The sequence below is a fragment of the Sorex araneus genome, chromosome 4, assembly GCF_027595985.1.
Source record: "Sorex araneus isolate mSorAra2 chromosome 4, mSorAra2.pri, whole genome shotgun sequence".
Taxonomy (NCBI): domain Eukaryota; kingdom Metazoa; phylum Chordata; class Mammalia; order Eulipotyphla; family Soricidae; genus Sorex; species Sorex araneus.
This window is the reverse complement of record NC_073305.1, coordinates 149,238,342-149,251,177: the sequence shown is the minus strand read 5'-3', so window position 1 is coordinate 149,251,177 and position 12,836 is coordinate 149,238,342. Positions and strand designations below refer to the sequence as shown.

At 35.2% G+C, this 12,836-nt stretch overlaps 1 protein-coding gene across 10 annotated transcripts in view; it reads left to right on the top strand.

Annotated features, from left to right (window-relative positions):
• The window catches only part of TRDN (triadin), a 417,254-nt gene that overhangs the window by 169,162 nt on the left and 235,256 nt on the right, over positions 1-12,836 (top strand). For all 10 annotated transcript variants that reach the window (XM_055136162.1, XM_055136157.1, XM_055136159.1 and 7 more), the window contains one exon: positions 8,787-8,864. In XM_055136162.1, the coding sequence (XP_054992137.1) occupies positions 8,787-8,864 (78 nt within the window). The remainder of the gene's footprint in view (positions 1-8,786; positions 8,865-12,836) is intronic.

Below are 12,836 nucleotides of genomic sequence, written 5' to 3'. Positions count from 1 at the left end.
TAATAAAACTCAGAGCAGAAATTAATGAGATGGAAACCAAATAAACAATCCAAAAGATCAATGAAACCAAAAGCTGGTTCTTTGAGAAAATAAACAAGATAGATAAACCTCTAGCAAGACTCACAAAAAAATGGGAGAGAGAAAGTCCTAATAAACAGAATTAGAAATGAAAAGGGGGACATTACAACAGATATTACAGAAATTCAAAGGATCCTCAGAGATTACTTTGAGAATCTTTATGTCACGAAACATGAAAACCTCGAGGAAATGGATAAATTCCTAGACTCCTATAGCCTCCCAAGGCTGAACCAAGAAGACCTGGAACACCTGAACAGACCTATCACCATCAAGGAAATTGAAATGGTAATAAAATGTCTCCCCAAGCAGAAAAGTCCTGGCCCAGATGGATTTACTAGTGAATTCTTCCAAACCTTTAAAGAGGGCTTACTCCCAATCCTTTTTAAGCTTTTCCAGAAAATTGAAGTATTAAAAACACTTCCAGTTTCTATGAAGCAAATATCACCTTAATAACAAAAACAGACAAAGATGCCACAAAGAGAATTACAGACTGATAACCCTGATGAACACAGATGCAAAGATCCTCCACAAAATATTAACAAATAGAATCCAACGACTCATCAAAAAGATCATACACCATGACCAAGTAGGATTCATCCCAGGGATGCAAGGATGGTTTAATATTCGCAAGTCAATCAACATAATTCATCATATTAATAAAAGAAATAATAAAAACCATATGATCATATCAATAGATGCAGAGAAAGCATTCGACAAGATTCAGCACCTGTTTATGATGAAAATTCTCAGCAGAATGGGCATCAAAGGAATTTTCCTCAATATAATCAAAGCCATCTACCAAAAGCCCAGGGCAAGTATCATTCTCGATGGGGCAAAACTGAAAGCCTTCCCTCTATGTTCAGGCACAAGGCAAGGTTGCCCGCTTTCGCCACCCCTATTCAATATAGTACTGGTAGTCCTGGCCATAGCAGTTAGACAAGAAAAAGATATCAAGGGCATACAGATAGGAAAGGAAGAGATCAATTTATCACTATTTGCAGATGATATGATACTATACTTGGAAAACCCTAAAGACTCTACAGAAAAGCTCCTAGAAACAATAAGTCGATATAGTGAAGTGGCAGGCTACAAAATCAACAGCCAAAAGTCCATGGCTTTCTTATATATAAATAATGAAAGAGAAGAAAGAGACATTAAAAAAAACAATCCCGTTCACAATAGTACCTCAGAAAATCAAGTACCTTGGAATTTGCTGGTGTGTTCTTTAGCTCTTTCCTTTGCATTTGTATGGAATCTCTTCTTTTCTTTTTTTTTTTAATCACTTTTATTAATTCACCATGTGGAAAGTTACAAAGCTTTCAGGTTTAAGTCTCAGTTATACAATGCTCAAACACCCATCCCTTCACCAGTGCACATATTCCACCACCAAGAATCATAATATACCTCCCCCCTTCCCCCCAACTCCCCAGCCCCCCACCCCGCATGTGTAACTGGTAAATTTCACTTTACTTTCACTCTACTTTGATTACATTCAACTCCAAATCAATAATAGTGAATTTTTTATTTTTTATTGGAATCTCTCCTTTTCTGAAAAAGTTCTTGGAATTGGTTGACTTTCTATCTAGTGATTCCTTAATTTCACTGGCAAGTAATTGCTTAATCTCCACTGTCAGTGCAGTGTGTGTTTATTTTAGCTCCTCCTCAACCAGGATCAAGCATTTTGGTGGGGCTTGGGGATTTACCTGGTCTCTATCCTGTGGCTGAGGTCCTTGATTTCACTGCTGTACTTGAGTTTTGTGCATATTAATGATGGAGGTTTAGATTCCCAGTTAATTTAGATTCTCCCGACTTGTCAGCTAGTTATTCCCTTGAGTTAATTGGCATTTGATTCAGTATAGAGTGTGTGAAATCGGAACACCCCTACTTACCTACCCCAAATATAATACATATGAAGGAATTTACTCATATGGATAAGTAGCATCTGCAAAGTTTTGAGATTAGAGGTTAGAGTGACAGGAACTGGAGTTAATGCCTGGAGTAAGCTGGGATCCTGTGTATCCTGGGATCCCAGAAATGTAGGATCCAGTCTCAGGGCTTCCCTTTGTGTGAGGTGTGAGCATTTAGGTAGGGGATAGTGCTGGTCTGGGTTCAAGTTCCACCTCAAGGGTTATTTCAATGACTTTCTCTTGCTGCCTTTTCTAACCATTTCTCTACAAACACTGATTTTGTTCACACAGCTGCAAGTGATATTAAAAAAAAAAACCTACATGTCAGTACTAAAATCTTTCAAAAAGCTTCCCATTTCCTTTGGGACAAATCTGATCTCACTTCAATATCTAGAATGCTCTGATTTGTCTGAGCTTGTCTTTGCTGTACTCCCTCACAGACTTTCAATCAAGTCAAGTAGTTCCCAGATTAAGATTTTTGAGTAGCATTTTCCTGATAGGAAAAAACAAAGCCAAAACTTTATTTTTTTGGGGGGGCCACACCTGGTGGTGCTCCAGATCTACTCCAGACTCTGCATTCAGGGATTACTGAGGATTCCTGGCAGGCTTCAGGGACCAAACAGGGTGCCAGGGATTGAACTCAGGTCATTTACTTGCAAAGCAAGTGCCCTCCCCACTCTGCTATCACTGTGGCACCTAAAAAAAATTATGAAGATATTTCTGAGGTTTGTTTCTTGATATTCAAGTCCAAGGACAAGTGTCATTGTGGGAGAGAGACACTTCATATGTTATGAATTGTGTGCTGTTTGTGCACTTAAAGGCTTGATACGTGTTTCCCCTTCTCCAGAGACCCTGGTTTGTTAAGAGAGCTGCTGTTTTTCAGGGGAAAGAATACCTCATATTTTTATACTGTGCAGGTATTCTTAGTCAAACCTTCTCATCATTCACCGTATACTCAGAAAACAAAGTTTTTCTGACTGGCACAAAGTTTTAGATAGGTTATAATTTCTGCAAAAAAAAAACTCTTTCCAGATTTTCATTTAGATACTGTGATTTATAAAACTGCTAGTAATAGTTTCAGGTATACAAAGCCCTAACTCCATACCCCCTACCAGTGAATTTCTATGCTTAAATTTTTGAGGAAACTCCATAATATCTTTATCAATTTACTATCATGCCAACAGTGTATTTAGGTACACTTCTTTCCATAACCTCTTTAATATGTTTTTTTCTTGTCTTTTAAATAATAATCTTCTAAAAATAGGGGTCTTAAATATTACATCATTGTTTTGATTTTTATTTCCCTTATGGTAAAAGATAGTGAATATTTTTTCATGTACCTGTTCGCTCACCATTTTTGTTTTTTTTGTTTTTATGTTTCTATGAACTAAAATTTTTTGTCCTGTTTCTTTAATCACCTGTTTCCTTCATTCTGTATATATACCATAATAGCAGCTTTTATTTTCAATATTATTGTTCAGTAATTAAATTTATAAAATTTATATAATTTATAGAATTAATTTATAAAATTCTAGGAAACTCACCACAAACCAGATATAGCTGACATATTCTGTTTTCCTTAAGATATCTGAGACTAAGTTAAATAATAATTGCCTGTTTACTTTATAATTTCTCCAAAACACCAATTGGAAGGTATACAAGTTTAGCAATATACAATTAGGATATCTAAAATGTTTATGGTTATAAATCCACCTATCTCAATTCACTTACCTCACACAAACTCCTGAATATCTCCAAATGGTTTCCTAGTTGTGAGGTCTCTATTTCATAGACAAATTCACAACCTGCAATTATTAAATGAGTGGTGCTCCAGTTTGTTTGTTTTTTAATGAGTGATGTAGGAAAGTGATACTTTTCTTTTTTTTTGTAAGAAATTTAAAAAGTACATCGAAAGACAAAGAAAAATTTTATAAGGAAATGATGTTCAAAGTGCCTGTATTTTAACAAAGAAAATTAGCAGAATGATTACTCAGCCAAAAAAAAAAAATAAAGCAATGATTTGATACAAGTAAAACTTTCGTTAAATCTTAAATTTTTGAAAAAAAAACAAAAACATTAGGAATTTGGTGTCAATATATAAATATAATGTAATTACCTCAGTAATTCAGCACACTTCAGTATCATTTTCCCCACTGAATTCAGAACCTTTAGGGCTGAGTAGATATGGTCTGGAGGTTATGTGTTCAGAGATGTGATTTATTCCCCAGAATAGCATGGTCCGAGAGCACTGTCAGGTGACTCTCAGGTGTTGTCATCCTGAGCGCTGAGCTGCAGGTAGTCACCCCACACTAAAACACTGGTGGGTTTAAAATAATAAAATCAAATAAATAAATTTAAAACTCCCCAGATTATCTTCAGTCATAGATTTGAAGATGCTTTTATTAAGTCAAAAGAATGCAATGCAAATTTGTAATTATGTAATTGAAGTGTTTTAAAGTAATTTGGGTTTGTTTATACACATAACAGGGTATCTTCCTATTCATTGTTTGCAGCGTGGGACGTCTTTCCAAAGAGTTTGTAGTTTTCTGTGTGTCAAAGGACTTTTGGGAAAATGCAACTGGGGGCTAAGGAATAAAATGTCTATCAGACACTGGAGAAAATAATATTGATATTTATGCCACGATTTAGCAGATATACATAAGTTTTCTAGAAATGTTTTAGAACAAAGAAATCACCCTTAATAAAGAAACAAGATTGTACTTTAGCATAGAGAATTTTTTTCTGGTTTGTTTTTCTTCCCACATTATCTGAATTCATCTCATCACTTCCTACTTGGCTTGAGTTCAGAGTAATTTCATTCATCATTTTTAGGAAAGTAAAGAAAATATCAGTAACTAAGATTGTTAGATAGAAAGCACACTGTCTATTATCCCCACGGGGATCTGAATAAATATAAAACAAAAATAATGTTGTCTCATGAGAAAAATCTCAGAACAATGCAACATTGACAGCTTACAAACATGCCATTCAGGTTATGGAAATATGTCAGCCAAAATCACTCAAGGAACAAAAACCAAACATTCTTTGAATGTAAGAGTGATTTTCATGTAATAGATTGTAAAATGAAGAATACCTTTAGATTTGCGAGGTAAATTTCAACAACCCGGATCTTTGCTTTAGAGAGGGACAGACTCAAAAATTTTTCAGGGATATAAATTATAAGCATATTCCTTGTAAATGAGCTATACTATTTTTGTCAAGTTATATTTATCTGTTGTCATATTAATTTTCTTAACTCACATGCTATTTCAGGTTTCTTATGTCATGAGATGTGATATAGAATATAAATACATGATGAAAAAGAATATGAATTTTATTTACATAACAAAGCAGCATCAGATTTCAGTAGTACTCTCCATCATTAAAGTATAAAAAAAAACTGTACTAAATTCACGTGTCACTTAAGTTTAATGAAACTGATTTGCTTTAGTGCCCCCAAGCACAATAGCATCTTGTCCAGGATTAATGATTTCCCTGCTAAGACCCTCTCTCATTGGGCCCCCGGGAGCTGGGGAGCCATTAGCCTTTCCTTTCCCCTCTCCTTGGGTACCAGCTTCCTTCCTGCTTCCCTTGTTTGGAACCAAACACACATTCAAGTTGGGGAGCAGAATACAGCAGTAGCCATGCTTCACGTCTTTATTTTGCTGTTAAGAAAGACATTCCTGCTTTTGTTAACGGAAATTCAATTTTCATTGTTTCTATGACTAAAGGCAAATGGAAAAAAAAAATAGCTGCATTCACCATTTGTTTTGTACCAGCTGACACAAGGCACTGAAGTGAGTGCTTGCGCCAGATTCCTTTCCCTGTAGCTCCTTGACGCAGGATATGCATTGACCACAACATCCCTGTCTTGATGTTGGTGTTATGTGTGTTCTTTTTTAAAATTTTTTATTAGTGAATTACCGTGAGGTACAGTTACAGACTTACAAACTTTCATGCTTGCTTTTCAGTCATACAATGGTCAAGTGCCTATTCCTCTACCAGTGCCCATTTTCCACCACCAATTGTCTGAACATCCCTCCCACCACACCCATATCGTCCTCCCCCCACCCCAAACTGCCTCTGGGGCAAGGTATTCCCTTTTGCTCTGTCTCTCCTTTTGGGTGTTGTGTTTTGCAGTAGAGGCAAGAAGTGGCCATCATGTTCGGTCTATAGTCTACTTTCAGCTTGCATCTCCCATCCCAAACGGGCTCTCCTAGCACACTTTGCTTGGTGGTTCCTTGTCTATGAGCTGCCTTTTCCCCCAGCATGCAAGGCTGGCTTCTAAGCTGTGGAGTAATCCTCCTGGAACTTATCTCAATTTTATGTGGTTTTATGGATTATTTGATATTATTTCTTGGTTATGGGAATGTAAAGTTTTCTTTTTCACATATGTTTGTGTTTTTTTTTTACCTTTATGTCACTTGACTTAGCAAAGAAATACTCTAGTGTTGAGAATATTCTAAGGGTGAAAGTCTGGAACAACCTGTAAAATTATGGTTGCAAGAATTTCTGATATAAACTGTATAGTTCACTGTATATTGTTGAAGCACTAGTTAATTTTAGAAACAGTTTTATATAATTTCTTGCATTTAAGCCTTTTCTTCTTCAGATAATTTACCTACAATTTTTAAGTCCCTTTCTTCTTGACCAGGACAATGCCCTTTAGGCCTTTGAATGCAGAGCACAAATTTTCTCCTCCCATAGTATTTTACATTCTCATATCATATGAGAGTGACCTACTATAAGTCTGTTTCTGTTCGGATCCTGGAAACATCTTTTTTCTTCTTGTTTATCTAACTAGTTTTTATTCCCTTCACCCTCCTCTCCTCTTCATTGATTTTGTTGATGCTGCTGCAATGACTGGGAGTTACACTCATGTCTGGCCCAGATGCTTATATGTTTGTAGCTGTGGTGCTTGCCAGGGGTCACACACCTATCTGTTGTGCTAGCATATTTGCTTGCATACAATGCCATAGAATTCACTGTTTTTCACTCTATTAGCCATGGTACTTAAACATGTGGTCCACAGGGAGAACAGTCTTCATCAGGCATGTAAGTCATTATTATGAACTTCTCTAGAAGGTTACTGCAGTCTACCCATGTGTATTTGCCACAGATTGCATTTTCATGTTGCTTAGTCATGTTCTTATATTTTTAGTCAAGTACTTCTATCAGGGATAGCTCACCTTTTTGTTGTGTTCATACTTGGCTGTGGTGCAACGAGAAATTGCTTACACTGGCAAGAATCATGGGGAGCAAAATTGTCACTACCATGTTCAATGCATGTAAAAGACTAAGGCTTTAGACTCCTGACTATAAATGCAAGGTAAGCACACTCATGAGCTGTGAGATCCCTCCAATATCTTACTTTTTAGAGTAAGATTGTTGTATCGAAGGGCTATTAATTCTAAGAAGTATGTGCATTTGCATACTCACATTCTTGGAAAAAGAATTATTCCAAGTCTAGATACCTATGACTCATAAATGACTTGGAAAGTTGGGGTGGAAATTTTATCTTCTGAAGAAAAATAATTTTTGGCTTGACTGAAACAGTTTGAGGGGAATTTTAAGTACAAATCTAAACCCCCTATTTAAACCCTGCTTCACTTCTTAGGAATTGAATATTCTGAACCCACACTCTAGTGTTCCAATGAATATTGGAAACTTAAAATATGACAATGAAAATTATAACTGTACTGACGAATCTCATGAAGTTTAAATGATCTAATCCAGCAAAATTATATGAGATATATCTTATATGGTATAAAATAATAAACTTTATTTTTATGCCTGTAAGAAGTTTCACAGGAGTGAAGCTAGTTGAGTCTAACAACTTAAAAGAATGCCCTGTGATGAATGGAGACTAATATCTCCTTGGCATAAAACATGCATGTGTTTTTCCTTTATCTCCACAGAAGATGGCATGCACCATTCTGTTGCTTCTTAGAGCAACTTAGAGAGTGAACTAATTTTGACAAATTCTAAAAAAGGAAAATTTCCAGTAAGCAGGCAGGTTGACTGACATTTGATAATATCTAGTTGTCAGTGAGATTTTTAGAAGGGCCTATGCTGATGCTGATTCTTAGACAAAAAAAATTAAAAAGATAAGTAGGAGTTTATGAAATTATAATTAATGATAAAACACTTTGCAAGCATTTCATATGGGATCACATATTAGTTAATATTTACAGTTCATGGCCCGGATGGTTTTTGTTAATTAAAGAATTCACTTGGGAGAGGGAAGCACTTGGAAACAATAGTAGGTTTTTATGAGCTTCATAATAAATCCAGAGACTGGAGGGAGCTTTTCAAGATTCTATAAAATGGAATATATTTTCCCGTTGGCCTATTATTTACTTAACTGCAGGTCATTTATTTTGTCAGAGAAAAGTTACCTGTTCAATATCAAAGGCTTATGAATTTTAACCTTCTTTTCATGAAAAACTGAAGATTTTTAGTGAAATGAAAACGTTATTTTTCCATGTATTAGAATTTCATCCAGCTTTTGTGATATTACTTTCCATAATTTAATGTATATACTGAAAATAAATTGCTTTACTTGATTGCATGTATATATTCTATTAATGAAGTCCAGTAGAGACATTTAGTACTATATCTAACTATAAAAATAATATATTCAGAAATGGTTCTGAATATAACTGATTCTGTATATGTTTCCAGATAAAGATTGCACCTAACAGCAATTTTCTTATTGCATAATAATTTGAATTTTATGCTTCTGATCATGAATTATACATTTTGAGAACAGAGCTAACTACTTCTCTGTTGTGTTCACAGGACAAAGTCCAGCTATCCCACCCCCATTACCAAAAGAAAAAGCTTCAAGACTCACCATCTCATCACCTACTCTTGAAGGCAAGTTTTAATTTTTTTTCAAAGAAAGCTGAACATAAAAGTGTAGAAAAACAGAATATTAATATTAAAATGAACAAAATCTCTTTGTTCTCAAATCATTTATGTTTAAATTGAGTTTTTCTAAATTTACCATGCTTCTTTTAGAAAATCCAAACATTTTTCTTAGAATTATATTGGTGACTATCAGTACCTTGAAGAATTATAAGCTACCTAAATAGGAAGTACCTAAGCACAGAAGTGTAAGAACAAAAATATGTTTTGACATTACTTCAGTTTACTCACAAGTTGATCAATTTAGGTTCTGGTGGAGAATATCTGGATTTGGGAGCAACGGGATGACAGTGACAGTGATGGTGGAAGGGTGCATAATTTTTATTGGTTTATATTCTCATAATTCGTTCAAAAGAATGTATACAGTGGCATTATTCTAAGTACTATTTGTCAATCTGCTTTATCTTTTATTTGGAAAATAAGGCTAATAAAAAGTCAGGACAAAATTCTATAAAAGCTTAAACAAAATGTATTTTTTGTGGGGAGAGTGAAAAAGTTGAGAACTATCCTAGGACATGCTTCTCTACAGAGTTGACTACCAAGCTTGAATCCCAAAGAAAAGCTAGTTGCCCCTCAAGGAAAGTAGTAGCATTACCAATAAATAACTGACATGTTCAAAAACATGTATATGAGAGTAGTTTGACCCAGATAAATACAAAAATTTAAGCACAGAGAGAAAGAAGAAATCATGGAGAGTTTAAAAATGCTGACAGATGTGCAGAGAACAGACCATGAAGTAACTTGGATGTTCCAGTTGGGAATTATGTCTATCTTTCAATTTTTGTTGAGAAACATTGAATTGTTAAGTGCAAAAATACTTCACCTTTTATGTGAATTTGTCAACATTATCTGTTCTTAGTCATCTAGTTATCCTTTTCCTTCCTTCTTATTTTTTTATACCTGTCTTTATTTTCATTTTCTCCAGTTCTATTTTTGTTTGTAAATCTTTGAGATCATTCAGTCTCATTTTTAGCTGAGGAATTTTCAAATTCTTTTAATTTTTTGAAAGCACTTCATTCAAAATGTGAGAGTTACACAAATAGTATAGAGTACATCTCCTTTCTTGGGAACTATGCAATTGTTTCATTTCTTTATTATCAGCATGTTAGTTCCTTTGTAATCTTTCAAATATTTGGTAAATATGCAAGTGAAAATATTTCCCCCTTAACTAAATTTTTTTTTCTATTTGGGTCACACCCAGCGATGCTCAGGGGGTTACTCCTGGCTTTGCACTCAGGAATTACTCCTGGCAGTGCTTGGGGGACCATATGGGATGCCGGAGATTGAACCCGAGTCGGCCATGTGCAAGGCAAACGCCCTACCCGCTGTGCTATTGCTCCAGCCCCTAAATTTTTTTCTTGTATAATATGGCATATATCATATGCCAGCTATAAACATGTTCATTTTGAAAGATTAACTTGGCTTTATTCTATTGAAGTAGATGGTGCTATGAGAATTCAGAATCCTCGAAAAGGAATAGTGCAAGAAAGTTACAAAATTTAAATTAAAAATATTCATAAATGGATCAATTAGTCTAAGCATCTGGATGTATATAAGGGCTAACAAAGAACGTGGAATTAGAATGATACTTGGCTTTTTGAGTTAAGTATTCAGCTATATAGTGGTGCCATTAGCTAAAAAGGGAATCATTTAAATAAAAACTGCTCAGTGTGAAAGACTAGAATGAAATGAGATCAGACTGAAATTTGAGAGTTTACTGGAGAACATGTGTAATTGCTGCATAGAACAGTCTAAGTTGTCATATGGAATTTTGAAAAGTATTACATGATTGTACACAAAATTATATGCTCAAAGAACTTTTTATCTAGCCATACTTTAGCATATTTCCCCAAAACTCTTATTTTCTAATTAATCTCCAATAATGAGAAATGAGTGTGTGATTTTTCAGAGAGGAATTTTCTGTATTTCTAACTTCCCCTCATACGGGTTTTCTGCATATTAAATTTTGAGAACTTTTGTTTTATAATGCTTCATGTAGTCTATTTAACAGAAAGTTAAATGTGCATGCTTATTTACTATCATTATTTTGATAATTCATTTTAATTTTAAATAATCAATAACCAGGGAAGGATTAAACTAGTTAGACAGGTGAGGTTTTCCTAAGGTTGTATTCTAACACCATGTTCTACACACTTTGTCTCACCTGATAGTGACTAAGTTATTTGTGGCTGTCTTGTGCTCGACTCAAATGCTTTTAAAATATTGTATGTGGAATTCCTATATGTATGTACTTGATATTTAAAAATCCTATTACTTTCAGTCATCACCAAATGTAGATAGAGTTCACTGTGCTAAATTAGTAATGATCAGGACTGGGATTTTAATTCTCTGTTCATGGATATTTATATAAAAGTATTATGTATACTTGGAAAATAAGGGTCCTTCACCCTTCATGTCTTTTGATAAAATGAAGATAAAGTTTGGGGCTCGAAATTTAATAGAGCTCTGTAATAGAAATATGTTCTCATCACTGTCCAGAATACTGTAGTAAAATTTACCATCACAGAATCATGTGAAAATTTAATTTCTAATTAGATAGGTCTAGCATGGTACAGAATATTCTTTTTCTTTCTTACTAGGCTTCTGGTTACTTCTGATGCTGCTGGTTGATAACTAGATCTTATTAGCAAATCCCCAAATTAAAATGTTTTAACCATTTTAATTTAGTACCAGCCTGGCATGCTACCCGTGGGTATTTGATATGCCAAAAACAGTAACAACAAGTCTCACAATGGAGACATTACTGGTGCCCGCTTGAGCAAATCAATGAACAATGGGAAGACAGTACTACAGTTCTATAGTGCTCCTTAGTGACCTGTTATTGGCTGAATGTATTCCCAAAAGACTGTACTGCCACGTGTAGAAAAAAAAATGACTGCTAGTTTTCTGTGAAAATATAAAATATTTTATATCAAGTTTCTAGATATACAAGTGAGCAAGAGAAATACAACTGACAATGAGGGTAAAACATTGTATTATACTTGCAAATTATATCTGATAAAATATTACATAGTATATGCAATATTTTTATTATGTAAAGCAGATGATTTGCAAATTTTTAATAGATGGGTATTGTATTAATATGAATATAAAGAAAAAGAATTTGGTCATTAGATACCATAGTGAATTTTTCTGTCAAGTTTTACTTGAAGCCTCCAAATCAACCTTTTTTTCTTTTTTTTTTGGCTTTTGGCTTTTTGTGTCACACCCGGCTATACTTAGGCTTAGGCGTTACTCCTGTACTTAGGAATCTATTCCTGGCTGTGCTCTGGGGACGATATGGGATGCTAGAGACCTAATGCAAGGCAAACACATTCAAGGCAAATACCTTGCCCACTGTACTACAGCTCCAGCTCCATATATATATTTATATATTTAATATTTAGAAAATAATCTGAAAAGTGGCCTTGAGCATGGCTGTGGATGGGTTCCGGAGGTCTTCAGCTGCTGGGATCTGCTCGGAGCGAGGGAGACTTAATCTACCCCCTCCCAGGGGCCCGGGTACAGATAGCCAGGTGGAAGGGCAAGAGATTCTGCGTCACTCTCTTCTGGAAGCTTGGTTTTATAGTCTCTGGATGTTGGCCATTAATGGGATTACATGGCTTCGGGGGCAGTTTCTGGATGTGATCACCTAGCTACTGGAAAATGGGGGATCTGGGTGGAAGAGGCCCAGTCCCGATCCTATCTGAGCAGGCCTGGAGATCTCAGTCCCGGGTCCTGCACACCTGGGTTCCTCTGCCAGTTCCTTCATGCATGAAGCTCATCTGAGAGGAATGGAGGAATCAAAATAAATCAAGGGACTCCAATAACCCAATCTTAGTCAACTTTGATATTTAAACTTGAGTGTGTCTTGAGTAGCCTAGTTCTCCCTCTGGGGGAGTCTTGCAAGCTACCGAGAGT